General features: G+C 44.4%; 1 protein-coding gene across 1 annotated transcript in view; it reads right to left on the reverse strand.

The window, feature by feature from the left end:
• Nucleotides 1–13,660: 13,660 nt before the first annotated feature.
• SSPN (sarcospan) overlaps nt 13,661–14,662 on the reverse strand; it is a 51,723-nt gene continuing 50,721 nt past the window's right edge. Inside the window, exon 3 of the mRNA XM_040345608.1 lies at nt 13,661–14,206. Within this exon, the coding sequence (XP_040201542.1) occupies nt 13,841–14,206 (366 nt within the window). The 3' untranslated portion in view covers nt 13,661–13,840. The remainder of the gene's footprint in view (nt 14,207–14,662) is intronic.

The following is a 14,662-nucleotide window of genomic DNA, read 5'->3' on the forward strand; positions in this document are numbered from 1 at the left end:
CCCCTTCCTGTCAAGGCCACATCCCTTTCTGCTTAAGCCCCGCCCTGGAATTTTCGAGTGGGGACACTAGTTCTTAGGGCCGGGGGAAGGGTGGGGGAGACAATGTATTCCCTTAATTTGCATAGATTTCCTGTCACTCCCTGTTTGGCTATGGGGCAGGAAGTGAAGGGAAATCTCTGCAATGGGACAGGGATGGGTAAAAATAAACTGACAGGGGCTATAATACTCCCTAACTCTATCCAAAATGTGTATAGTTCTACTTTATACACAAATTTATGATAATTTTATGGAGAGGACTAAGTAGATATAACTGTGAAAATAATGCAGCAGAAAACATATAGCACAGTGAGAAAGGTTTGTGGTCCAGGATGACAGGACAGTCAAAATTAGAAGCAGCTTGTGTTACACTAACAGTGTAGTGCAAGCCAGCAAGGACTCTTTCCATGCTGCCCCCCTGCAAAGTGCTGCCCTAGGCCTGGGCCTTGTTGGCCTATGCCAGGACACAGCGTTGGTCTTTCTCATAAAAGTGGTTCAAACAGCAGATTCGTCACTAGATCACTTTTTGAAGCGACATGAGGGGTCATCTTTTAGGTGGTCTTTGGGCTTACCCCAAAAACGGATCTGGAAATGGCTGCAGCTGGACACAGAGATGCGCAAAGAAAACCTGGTCTCTGCTCAACTCTATGCCCTAGGACAGTGATGGCAAACCTTGGCACCCCAGATGTTTTGGAACTATATTTACCATGATGCTCATGCACTCTGTAGTGTAGTGGAGCATCATGGGAAATGTCGTTTCAAAACATCTGGGGTGCCAAGGTTTGCCAACACTGCCCTAGGAGGACCGGAGTGGCGCCACGGCGTCACTTCCGGTTCTGGCCCTCCTATAAACAAGTACATTTTTTTACAGCAAAAGAGCAAACATTTTTTTTTTTTTGATCTTTTGTTTTTAAGGGTAGAGTAGAGATTTGGGGTCTCTCCATAAAGAAGACCTGTCATACTGTATTGTTATTGCAAAGGATGTTTACATTCCTTGTGATTGCAATAAAAGTGATCAAGAACATTTTTTTTTAAAGAGACAGTGTAAATATAAAAAAAAATTACAAAATAAATAAAAATAAATGCTTTTTTATTTAAAGTCCTTGGGGCAGATCCTCAAAGAAATTACGCCGGCGTATCTATTAATACGCCGCGTAATTTCAAATTTTGCGCGTCGTATCTTTGTTTTGGTATCCACCAAACAAGATACGACGGCATCTGTGTTAGATCCGACAGGCGTACGCCTTAGTACGCCGTCGGATCTAAGATGCAATTTTCCGGCGACCGCTGGGTGGCGTTTCCGTCTTATTCCGCGTCAAGTATGCAAATTAGCTATTTCCAAAGATCCACCAACGTACGAGCGGTCGTCGCATGCTTTTACGTCGTTTCCGTTCGGCTTTTTCTGGAGTATAGTTAAAGCTGCTATATGGTGGCGTACTCAATGTTAAGTATGGCCGTCGTTCCCACGTCTAATTTTAAAAAATTTACGTCGTTTGCGTAAGTCGTCCGTGAATGGGGCTGGACGCCATTTACGTTCACGTCAAAACCAATGACGTCCTTGCGACGTCATTTAGCGCAATGCAAGGCGGGAAATTTTAGGAAAAGCGCATGCGCAGTTCATTCGGCGTGGGGACGCGCTTCATTTAAATGAAACACGCCCCCTACACGCCGCATTTGAATTCCGCGCCCTTAGGCCGCGAGAGATGCACTACGCCGCCGTAACTTACGGCGCGAATTCGTTGAGGATTCAAACCAAAGCCGAGTAAGTTATGGCGGCGTATCTCAGATACGCTGCGCCGGTGCAGATCTTTGTGGATCTGCCCCCATGCACGCAGTGGTGAACGCATATGTAGGTATACGTAGGTCAGGTCCATATGTGAAAACGATATTCACACCACACTTGTGAGGTAGCGAATGTCAGAGCAAAAGCAATAATTCTAGCACTAGACCGCCTCTGCAACTCTAAACTGGTAACTTTTAGAAAAATGTAAAAGAGTACCTTAATTTGGTACCATTCCACGAGCGCAAGCAATTTTAAAGCGTGACATGTTAGGTATCTATTTACTTGGTGTAACATTATCTTTCATAATATACAAAAAATTGTGGCATATATTATGTTTTTTTTTTTACATTCAAGTGTATTATTTCCCCAAAAAATTGTGTTTAAAAAAACGCTGAGCAAGAAAAATTCATCTTTGTGAGGACACCTCTGTATCTGAAAATGGTGAGCGTTTGGCTGATCTGACTTTCTGACTTGGAGGGGAGTGGGTGTGTAGCAGTTTATACTGTGACTAATATCAATGACTTTTTCACAAATAATAATCATTTGGAGACCCCAGAGCATTTAACCAATACATAGGACTTTGGATATATTCATCTATATCTGCCCTACATTTAAGCACCTACTACCACTCAGTTAAAAATTAATAAGACGGACTGGCTCCCTCCATTTTTGTTTTTTTGCTTTTGCCTCCCTACAACCTAACGTTCTCCTTTTTGTTTCATTGTTTTTAAATATGAACTTTGTATTGAATTAACTGTCACAAGCATATTTAGCAATCTGAAGAAGCAGCATGTTACAGTGAAACGTGTAATTGAACCATTGCACTGGACAGCAATCCTTCATTTTTCTGTATGGTTTCATATGTGGATCCAATTATGTTTTTAGGATTTTTTTAATTCTGTACAATAAAAGTAATGTATTTTTATATAGAAGATTTTTTAGTGTGTGTAATTGGACAATCATGTAAATACCAGCAGGCCACCCATAGAAAACCCACTTTGTTTCTCTTTATATTACTTTTCACAAAAAATTGCAACAACCACCATTTTATTCTCTAGGGCATCGGTGTCAAACACAAGGCCGAATCTGTCCCTCCAGGCCATTTCATGTGGCCCTCGCACCTCTCCTGCAGCTGCAGGAGAGCTCCAACCCTCCTCTGGTCCTACTCCAGACCCTTACTTTCTGCTTTCCAGCAATGCATCCAGCTTCTTCCCAGCAGCAGAATAAGGAAAGGGGGTGCACTGTGATGTAAGGGAGAGAGGGGGACTCAACTTCTGATGGTGGGGTGGCTCTTGACATCTAATGTAAGAGGAGGGGATGCACTGGACAATTATAATGCTGATGCGGCCCACAATGAAATTACGTTTGACACCCCTGGTCTAGGGTCTCTGCTAAAACAATATATATAGCTAGATTCAGAAACACTTACGGCGGCGTATAACTAGATACGCCGTCGTAAGTCCGAATCTGCGCCGTCGTATCTTTAAGCGTATTCTCAAACTGAGATACGCTTAAATCTTGCTAAGATATGACCGGCGTAAGTCTCCTACGCCGTTGTATCTTAGCTGCATATTTACTCTGGCCGCTAGGGACGTGTACGTCGATTTACGCCGAGAATATGTAAATGAGCAAGCTACTCCTATTCACAAACGTACGTACGTACTTTTTCAGCACATGCCCACTCATTTGTGCATGTGTGTATATATTTCCACAAGCCCCACGGCGAGGGAACACTGCAGACCACCAAGCTCTGAAGAAAGGGGTACGCCCCTGAAACGCGTCAGCCCTAACATCGATTGTAGATTCAAGTGATTATCGTGTTCTGCTGATGTTCCTGGATTTCTGCTGTACTGTCTTTTAAGGCCTGATTTTTAACTCCACATTGTGAGTATAATGATTCATTTTAATATTTTAATAAAATTCATTTAGCAGTATCACACTAGGTCGGTGCGCCCTCTGTTCTTTTCTCTTTTCTTAGTTTCATGAATTCCCACGCTTCTGAGGAGGGCTGCAAGACTCTGGAAGATACCTTTTAATTGAACTATACCACCCCATAGCATCTTCCAAAAACACCGGAGCGCAGGAGATTTGTCTTTGACAACTGCAAACCTACCAACACATGGCTGTCCACCTAAATTGACAGGCCGGGTAAGGAGAGCATTAATCAGAGAAGCAGCCAAGAGGCCCATGGTTACTCTGGGGGAAATGCAGAGATCCACAGCTCATTTGGAAGAATCTGTCCACAGGACAACTATTATGCCCCGTACACACGTGCTGGATTTTCAACGGGAAAAGATCCCAGCAGAAATCCCGAGGGGAAAGCCGAGAACCTGCTCAGGCAGTCTTTCCCCCTACACATGGCTGGTTTTCCCGACAGGAAAACTCTGATGGAGCTTTGGCCGTGTGTATGCTCCATCGCAGTTTTTCCCATAGGAAAACTGCCAAAAACCGCCGGGCAAAAGTCCGCCGGTTTTCCCGGTGGGAAAAAAGAGAGCTGTTTTTTTTTTGTATGGCGGTTTTTGTGCAGTTTTCCCGTCAGAAAGACTACGAGGAGCATACACACGGCTGTAATTCCTGGCCAAAAGCTCTCCTCGCAGTTTTCCCGTTGTGTATACGAGGCATTAGTCGTGCACTCCACAAATCTGGCCTTTATAAAAGAGTGGCAAAAAGAAAGACATTGTTAAAAGAAAGACATAAGAAATCCTGTTTGCAGTTTGCGAGACGCCATGTGGGGGACTCAGCAATTATGTGGAAGAAGTTCTTCTGGTCAGATGAGACCAAAATTGAACTATTTTGCCTAAAAGCAAAATGCTTTGTGGCAGAAAACTAACACTGCACATCACCCTGAACACACCATCCCCACCGTGACACATGATGGTGGTGTCAGCATCATGTTATAGGGATGCTTTTCTTCAGCATGGACAGGGAAACTGATCAGAGTTCAGAGTTGATGGGAAGATGAATGGAGCCAAATACAGGGCAATCTTAGAATAAAACATAAGGTGGAGGTTCACACTCCAGCAGGAGGTTTGCCTTCTTGCAGGACAACAACCCTAAACATACAGCCAGAGTTACAATGGAATGGTTTAGATCAAAGCATATTCATTATTATTATACAGGATTTATATAGCGGCAACAGTTTACGCAGCGCTTTACAACTTGAGGGTAGACAGTACAACTACAATGCACTTTAATACAGAAGGAATCAGAGGGCCCTGCTCCTTAGAGCTTACAATCTAAGGTCAAGAGATGCAAGAGGTAAAAACTGTGGGGGATGTTTGGTGTATCGCGCCGGAAATTCAGAGCTTCTTGCTGGAACAGAGGGCTCCCGCGTGCATGCGTTGGAGTGACGTCACCGCGGCCCTGTGAACCCGGAAGAAACACCGGGGGAACATGTCAGCCCCCACATCGGTGACCGGGCATCACTGTGGAGGCTTCATTCTAATGTAAGTATTTCATAATATGCTAGTATGCGATTGAAGCTGCTGGCTTTTAATAAGGACAAATGAAATAGATGAGGCCCTGACTCAAAATCAGGGAAGCCTATTCTATTTAATTTTGGCGCCCAACGTAGGGCTTTACTGGTCTTTTTATAAACAACATGACATCACACATATAAGCATACTGATAGGTCAGTCCATATATAGTCTCTTATTACACGTCCCTGTTGCTACGAGGTCTTTTCACTCAGATGCCATCTTTCTTCAGTCGATGGAGTGGGCAGGAAGGAGGGAGTTTAGGAGTGCGTACAAGGGAGGGATAACAGCTGTCTTCACTTAATCACTTCCTGAAGGGTTGGTTAACTCTATAATGTATTTTAAGGAAAGTAACAGTATTGCAACATATACCCATACATACATATTAGTGCTGTCAGTTAAACGCGCTATTAACGGCGTTAACGCAAACCCATGTTAACGCCGTCAATTTTTTTATCGCGCGATTAACGAGGCGGCGTTCGGGGGTTATACCGGGATGATGCCTGCAGCCGCAGGCATCATCCCGGTACCGTTGTTTAGAGCGGGCGATCGGCTATCCAAACATAACAACCGATGCGGCTAAAAGCCGCTCGGTTGTTATGCCGGAGGAGCGGGAGGGGACATCCCCCCCTCCCGCCGCCTTTCGCCGCTCTGACCGGGCCTCCCGTCCCACCGGGAGACCCGATGCTAGATCCGCCGCCTTCTGTGTCCAGGTTGGAGACTGACACTAAGCCGTAAGCGGCTTTGATTCAGTCTCCGCATTGAAACCACGGAAGCGGCGTCATGACGTCACTTCCGGGTTTCTCAGCTGCCAATGGCGCCGGATTTAAAAAAGTACACAGTATTCAGAATCGCCGTTTTCGGCGATCTGAATACTTTGAAGTGCAAAGGAGGGCTCGGAGGTCTTTTAGACCCCCGATCCCTCCATAAAGAGTACCTGTCACCACCTATTGCTGTCACAAGGGATGTTTACATTCCTTGTGACAGCAATAAAAGTGATCAAAATGTAAAAAAAAAAAAAAAACACAATTTAATATTATAAAAAAAAATAAAATAAATAAGAAAACAAAAAAAAAATGTTTTAAAGGGTGAACCTCCTTAATAGCGCGATTAATCGTGAGTTAACTATGACATTAATGCGATTAATCGCGATTAAAAATGTTAATCGCTTGACAGCACTAATACATATGTATTATAATTCTATATATATCAAGCAATAAAACAGTATAGGAATATAAAAGAAATTAAAGGAATAAAACAATATAACGAAAGAAAACCAACCTTTCAGTGATTCTAATAAAAGAGATGGTATAACACAAAAATATTCATTTTAGTAACTTCCATCACACACTTACCTGTCCTATTCGCCCACGATGTCGGCCCGCCGAGGCCGATCCCTCGATTCTAGCAGCTCCCGGCGCCGCCATCCTCACTAAGGGAAACAGGCAATGAAGCCTTGCGGCTTCACTGCCCGTTTCCTACTGCGCATGCACGAGTCTCGCGGCACTTTATGAATGGCCGGCTGCTCTCTGGGATACACACAGTTCCCAGAAGGCAGAGCGCCCCATTCACCAAAAGACAATGCGAGGAGGATGAGAAAGAAGACCTGCCGCGGACTAGGAAGAGGCAGATTAGGAACTTCCGCATAGCAACCGCCTTTTCTGTTGAGTAAAAATAATTGTGTATTTTTTTTTTTTTAGGGTGGAACTCCAGCGTGGAACTCCAGTGAATAACAGACTGAGATAACATTTAAACCCATAACATTATTAAATTGTATTTATTATAAATGCTGTGTGCAAAAGAATCTGTTTAAGATAGGAACATTTTGACTGCCGCAAAACGCTGCAAAATCACGTTTTGCGTTTTCCCGTGACCGCAGTAAATGTAGGCAGGGTGTACATGAAACCTAAAGACTTTTTTTCAAATAGCATTTACATTTGACATGCTGTTGAGAGAGATACATATATACAGTATATATATTTATGTAAAGTTGTACAGTTTAGGTCTTTTTTTTTTATTTATTCAGTGCAGAGAAAAACCGGCCTCCATGGGCCACAACATTACAACATACTGGAAGTCAAGATCAAAAGTATATAAAATACACAAAATACAGTAAGTAACACACGGTCAGGAAGGCAGGTGGGAACATATATGTTATCATGTCACAGTTCCCCAGGGACTGAGTCCAATATGACAATTCCCGTGGTTCCAAGAGGACCCAAGTGTGGAGTGCCCGGGGGAGCATGTAGTTACCTTATCAGGGCGCCTTTCACCCTAATCCTTCATGTGTACAACAGAATCCGCGAGGGCCGGCTGTCCCCGCCTTTTAATTTTTCTTTATCAGAATAGAGAGAGAATATCAGAGAAAGGGAAAAGAGAAAGGAGAGAGAAGAAGGGGGGTCAGGAACCGCTCCTGCCTCAAAGAAGGGGAGGGAGAAAATAGGAGGAATAGACTGGTAATGGGGAGGGTGGGGGAGGGTGAGCGCGAACATGGGATCTCCACGCGGGGCTCAAACCGCAGCTGTGGTCTCTGAGTCTGACAGTTTAGGTCTTTTAACCACAATCAGTCTAGCCACGAACATGCCAAATATGATGCCAGCGATAAAGGGGTTAAAGGAAACAGACTAATCTTTATTTTATAAGTGCCCTGCTGTGAGGGGCAGATAAGAGTGACACACAACTTAATCCTTTCCATTTTGTGAGGTTTGACAGTTGAGATCTAAAACGTGACTCCTTTCTAGACTGTAAGTAAAAATCAGAAGCAGCCGCAGTCTCTGAATAGTTTATCAGAACCAGAGAAGAAGAACTGGTTCTATTTGGAAAAAAAATAAACAAAAGATGCAAGTATATTTTTATCTCTTTCCAGGAAATGATGTATGGAAGGTACAGATCTCATGCTGGGCTAGTGAATTGGTGTGATTCATCGTACATGGAATTGTTGCAGAAAGTCATGATTCAACCGCACGGACGCCGTTCTGTAAAATGATAATATCATTAAGCGTGGCATTTCCTTCACGTGTTCATGCAATACTTTTCTTCTTCATTATGAGGAAGTTTCTGCTAAATTTTTCTAAACGTATACAGTGTGTATAACCCAAACTTTTTTTGTTGTGGATAGCATGAAAAATGTTTAAGGCCCTCTGTCGGGTTTTTCAGTTCTGAGTTCTGTGTCCCATTGGGGAGGTTTCTCCTAACTTCCTGTACCAGACACACAGCTGAAAGTAAGAGGAGACCCTTTCAAAGCAAACGACATCTCCTTGTAGACAGTTATTACCAGAACAGGTGTCACCATTGGAAGAGTTCTCTTAACCACTAGGGGCCCGCGCTATAGTCGAATGACGGCTACAGCGCGGACCCCAATTGCCGGGAGGACGTCAATAGACGTCCTCCCCTTTGCGTGCACGCGGCGCGCGCTGTGATCACAGAGTAACTGAGACTCGGGTGATCACGGATCCGAGTAAGGGGCCGGTACTGTACCTTAGTAATTCTTTATGTTACTGGCCGCAAGTTCTTTCTAAATCCTGTGATAGCTCGCGGCAGACCTCCGCAATGTCTCCCAGGTCACTGAGACTCGGGTGATCATGGATCCGAGTAAGGGGTCGGTACTGTACCTTAGTAATTCTTTATGTTACTGGCCGCAAGTTCTTTCTAAATCCTGTGATAACTCATGGCAGACCTCCGCAATGTCTCCCAGGAGACATTGCGTCATCGAGGAAGTGACGGAATACCCGCACACTACCCGATGAATCCATATACAGGAAGCATCCAGTAACATAAAGGATTACTAAGGTTCGCCTACCCCTGACAGTGACTCAAGCTGGGCATCGCCGCTTAGTGAAGGATTGGCTCGGGCAGCTCGGCTGCTCTAGTCCTGCAAAGTGAACTGCGTTCCTGCTGTGAAAAAAGTGCAGGAACGCCGTTCCCACGTGTTCCCGCAGGACTTGAGCCCTGCTGGAAGGAAATCCCCTCTGTTCACAGATGCCCTGTCCTATCAAACCTGCTCTTCCCCTTAGCGAAGGTTCTGGTTTTCTCATTTACTTACAGGGTTAGTACAATATTCTTTGTTATTTGTCATAACCCTCACAAAAGAGGGCTACAAATGGTTTCATTCCTTTGAAAGAGTTCAATGCTCTTCTCTCCACCTCCTACATATACAGGTTACTAACAATAAGAGATAAAGGTGATCCCATAGCAACTCTATCGTTCTTTCTGTAGAAATAATCATTGTACTTGAAATACATGGTGTTGAGACAAGAGTCGAGCAAGGAATATATTTGGTCGGACTAAGATTTTGACAACTGTTCGCAATGTGAATGGCGGATTTATACCTATGCAGACTTACTGACACCAAAAATGGGAATTTGTAACTAGAATAGGGTTTCCACAACTTTCACACCTCCAATCCTGTTCTTGGACAATCAACATCTGCCTTGACACGTTCCATGATAGTTGTATTAAGGCATGGGTGCTCAATCCATGGCCCTCCAGCTGTTGCAGAACTACAAGTCCCATGAGGCATTACAAGTATTACTCCCAAAGGTAGAGGCATGATGGGAGTTGTAGTTCCGCAACAGCTGGAAGGCCACAGGTTAAGCACTTATGTATTAAGGTGTCTGTGCTACCTGTGTGGATATAAATGTATGTTCCTGACACTAATTACAGCAGAAGAAGCAGATTGGATCAGCTCTACAACATCTTCAACATTACAGAACAAGTCCGGTAGAATGTGACTAACTACCATTAGCTAGTGTTATGGAAGATTTCCGCCAAAATACAACATCTCTTCTCTCCTATCAGAGGACTGCCAGGAGTGAGTCACAATTGATTGGCGTTAATTGCGGCTTTCGTTAATCTCTGGACCCTTCACCCGTGAATGACACACTCTCAGGTCGAATTTCACATGATTAGGATCTTGATTGGATGCCTGCAGATATTCACCAATCACGTGAGGATTAACCCTTAAACCTTTGCTGCTGTGGATGAATAAACATGAGGATTTCTATAATCTCCTATCTGTAGTTTTACACCGTGGTGAATTTTGGTCAGGCTATATAGATTTTCTCCAAAAACCCTTTGGGCCCTTTCACACGTGCGGACATTAGATCAGTTCAGTCACGTTTTTTTTTTATCATCAGTTGTTGTCAGTAAACATCAGTTTTCATCCTTTTTCACTTCCGTTTTTCATCCGTTGTCATCCGTTTTTCATCCATTGACGTCCGTTTTCCATCCGTTTTTCATCCGTTGTCATTCGTTTTTCATCAGTTTTTGTCCGTTTTTCATCCGTATAGGTCATTTTTTTGTTTTTTTAGAACTTTATTTAATCAGTTTTTAATGAATTTTCCCATGATTCTTTGTTTTCCCCAGCGTGCATTGTGCTTTCCATGCTGATTTGTGGTTTCAGCTAGCTTTGTGCTTCCTGATACCTTGCTGTAGTGTTCGTGCTTATACAGCAATGAATTTCCGCAGATTTTTGGAGCATGTGACATTATTTGTCATGTTATCTTATTTGAGGAGACAAAAAAGCACAACTTGTGGCTGGTGACGTGACAGGTGTCGTGGCAAGTGGACAATCCACAACTTGTGACAGGTGACATGGCAAGTGGACAATCCACAACTTGTGGCAGGTGACGTGGCAAGTGGACAATCCACAACTTGTGGCAGGTGACGTGGCAAGTGGACAATCCACAACTTGTGGCAGGTGATGTGACAGGTGACGTGGCAAGTGGACAATCCACAACTTGTGGCAGGTGACGTACGTGGCAAGTGGACAATCCACAACTTGTGGCAGGTGACGTACGTGGCAAGTGGACAATCCACAACTTGTGGCAGGTGACGTACGTGGCAAGTGGACAATCCACAACTTGTGGCAGGTGACGTGGCAAGTGGACAATCCACAACTTGTGGCAGGTGACGTGACAGGTGACGTGGCAAGTGGACAATCCACAACTTGTGGCAGGTGACGTACGTGGCAAGTGGACAATCCACAACTTGTGGCAGGTGACGTGGCAAGTAGACAATCCACAACTTGTGGCAGGTGACGTGGCAAGTGGACAATCCACAACTTGTGACAGGTGACGTGGCAAGTGGACAATCCACAACTTGTGGCAGGTGACGTACGTGGCAAGTGGACAATCCACAACTTGTGGCAGGTGACGTGGCAAGCGGACAATCCACAACTTGTGGCAGGTGACGTGACAGGTGACGTGGCAAGTGGACAATCCACAACTTGTGGCAGGTGACGTACGTGGCAAGTGGACAATCCACAACTTGTGGCAGGTGACGTGGCAAGTGGACAATCCACAACTTGTGGCAGGTGACGTGACAGGTGACGTGGCAAGTGGACAATCCACAACCTGTGGCTGGTGACGTGGCAAGTGGACAATCCACAACTTGTGGCAGGTGACGTGGCAAGTGGACAATCCACAACTTGTGGCAGGTGATGTGACAGGTGACGTGACAAGTGGACAATCCACAAATTGTGGCAGGCATATGGATGCTGACATATGGGTGGACTACAAGTTTAACCATGCCAACCCACCCCCCATCCCACAAACTGCTTATTTTGATGAAAAACAGATGTCAGCGGATCGGATGTTAACGGATCGTCCGCTAACATCCGTTTTTCGTCCGTTCCGTTTTTTTTTACGGAAGAAAAATAGGATTTTCTTCTGTTCAAAAAAACCGAACTTAAAAGAGACGGATGTTAACGGACGCCCATCCGCTAACGTCCCCTATCCCATAGAAAACCATTGCAGTCCGTTTTAATCCGTAAACAGACGTATGAAAAAAAAGACGAACGCTCCGCACGTGTGAAAGGACCCTGTTTGCTTTTTAAGTGCATCTCTAGCATAAACCGTACTTTTGGAAGGAATGTGAGATGGTTAGAACCCCTCCCAAGTATATATTGCTATCTGTGTCCCCATTGGAATACAGTTGTCTTCTCTATGTCTCATGATTGCTATTGTCCAGAGTGAACATGTCACCAATAAAAAAAAAACATTAATAGTTTTAATAGTGGAGAAAGAGTAGAATCTCTTTTAACATTTTATTGCGGTCTGCGCTCACTTTGGGGTCTTTTTCACTGTGCCCATCATTTTCTGCCAGTGTGCCCATCAATTGCTGCTACTGTGCCCATCAATTGCTGCTACTGTGCCCATCAATTGCTGCCAGTGTTCCCATCAATTGCCGCTACTGTGCCCATCAAATGCGGCCAGTGTGCATCCCCCGCCTGCCCGGCACTTACCTGTCTCGGTGGGGCAATGGGTCACGGCAGCGATGTCCTCCTTTTTCAATTCCTCCCCCAGTTGCTACACACCATCCAATACTAAAAAGTAAACAAGTGGCTGTAGTAAGGTGTGAATTTTAAAAAAACAAATTATCACTTATTTCAAAAATCACCTGTTTATTAACGCTCAGCATTATTTTGCTTGACAAATTTTTTGGTTGAGGCCACCAGCAGGTTGACTCAACCCTGGTGGTAACCCATGTATACAATTTAGAGCATAGATATGGCTTTTAAGTTCACACTAAAGGTTCCCATGAGTATAAAGTAAATAAAATACATAGCTTTGCTTCAAAAAAACATTTTACCTCTCAGGCCGCGTACACACGTCCGAGAAACTCGACGGGCGAAACACATAGTTTTCCCCGTCGAGTTCCTTGTTCGGCTGTCCAAAAACTCGTCGAGCCAAATTTTCCCATTGCCCGACGAGGAAATGGAGAACATGCTCTCTTTTTGGCTCGACGAGTTTCCCGACAGGTTTCTCGGCGAAAAGTGTACACACGACCGGTTTTCTCGGCAGAATACGTCTCCCATCGAGTTTCTTGCTGGATTCTGCCGAGAAAACCGGTCGTGTGTACTGTACGCGGCCTTAGTTTTAAACACCACCACACAAGGTCGCCACTTGGAAAAACTAAAACGGTTTTATGACCTGCTTTTAATAAAATTGAAAGCAAGTCCCATTTTTATCATCCAGGCCAGTAAATGATCAACTAGGGGGCAACATTACATTCAGACCCCACCCAAATCTTTTCCCCCACAGCCTTATTCATCTGAAATGTCTCCCGTTTTCCAACACCCTCACTTTCCGGGGAGTCCAAAGGATACACCTTCCCCTGGAAAAGAGAGCTTGGTTTGGAGATGTGTAAACACCAAAGCACCTGATTTATTTTTCATTCAAAAGGTTCTTTCAGAATTGGCCATAGGATTTGTTTTTGCAGTTTTAGTGGTCATCTATGGCAAAATAAGGCATAGGTGGTCACCCAGCAACAGATGGTTCCCTTCCTGCAGAGACAGAACCAAAACTTCAGCCCAAAAGCTAATGGATGGTGTAAAGGGAGGATACAAATAGCAGTTACTTGGTGGTCACAGAAAATGGAGGAATATTATTATAATAATACGTTTGAATGGGTCCTCTCTTCTATATTGGGACCCCAGTCTATATGCACTGCCTGCTGTAATCTCATTTCTTGTATAAATACAACGCGATCTCTTTTCTTGCAGGAAGGTGAGTTTATAGAGTTCTTAAGTCCTATGTACAAGATGCTATACTTTTTGTTGTGGGGTTTCATTGGTGGCAGAGCCTTGAAACCAGGTGCCTGCGTAGAACACCTGGTAACGATCCTTCCACATGACAAAGCAAGCGGCTAGGCAGACAAGGGACAGCAGTAAGTTCAGTGTGATTTGCAGCAGGACGAAGAGCTTGATAGTGCTGGTGACCGTGTCGCAGTCGGCCACAGTCTGGTAAAGAAAAGTGCGGCTTAGTGGGTCGGAAGGGTCCAATGTGCACTGGCAGGAGTCTTCTGCCATCTTGCAGGAATATTTTGTGATGTGGGTGTAATGGTGAGCTGCAAAGGCCACGGCTAGAACACAGATGATAATTCCAAGGGCACACAGAAGGAAATACAAGAGCTGGAAAAGAAAAAAAAAGACAACCGTGTTAAAAAAAGACAATTTATAAAAAGTGGAGCAAAGACAAATGTTACTTTTGCATGGTTAATTGATGATGTTCCTTATTTTTTTCTCAGATGGAAGGAAATCTCACGCTTCGTACACACGACCGAGGAACTCGACGGGCGAAACACATAGTTTTGCTCGTCAAGTTCCTTGTGAGGCTGTCGAGGAACTTGGCGGGCCAATTTTCTCCATTCCCGTCGAGAAAAAAGATAACATGCTCTCTTTTTGGCTCGACGAGTTCCTCGACAGTTTCCTCGCCGAAAAATGTACACACTACCGGTTTCCTCGGCAAAAAAAAAAAACCCAGCAAGTTTCTTTCTGGTTTTTGCCGAGAAACTTGGTCGTGTGTACGAGGCCTTACACGTGACCTGAAAAATAAACTCTTTGCCTGTCATCTGGGGTAGCCACATT

This window comes from Rana temporaria, chromosome 3, assembly GCF_905171775.1.
Source record: "Rana temporaria chromosome 3, aRanTem1.1, whole genome shotgun sequence".
NCBI classification, from domain to species: Eukaryota; Metazoa; Chordata; class Amphibia; order Anura; family Ranidae; genus Rana; species Rana temporaria.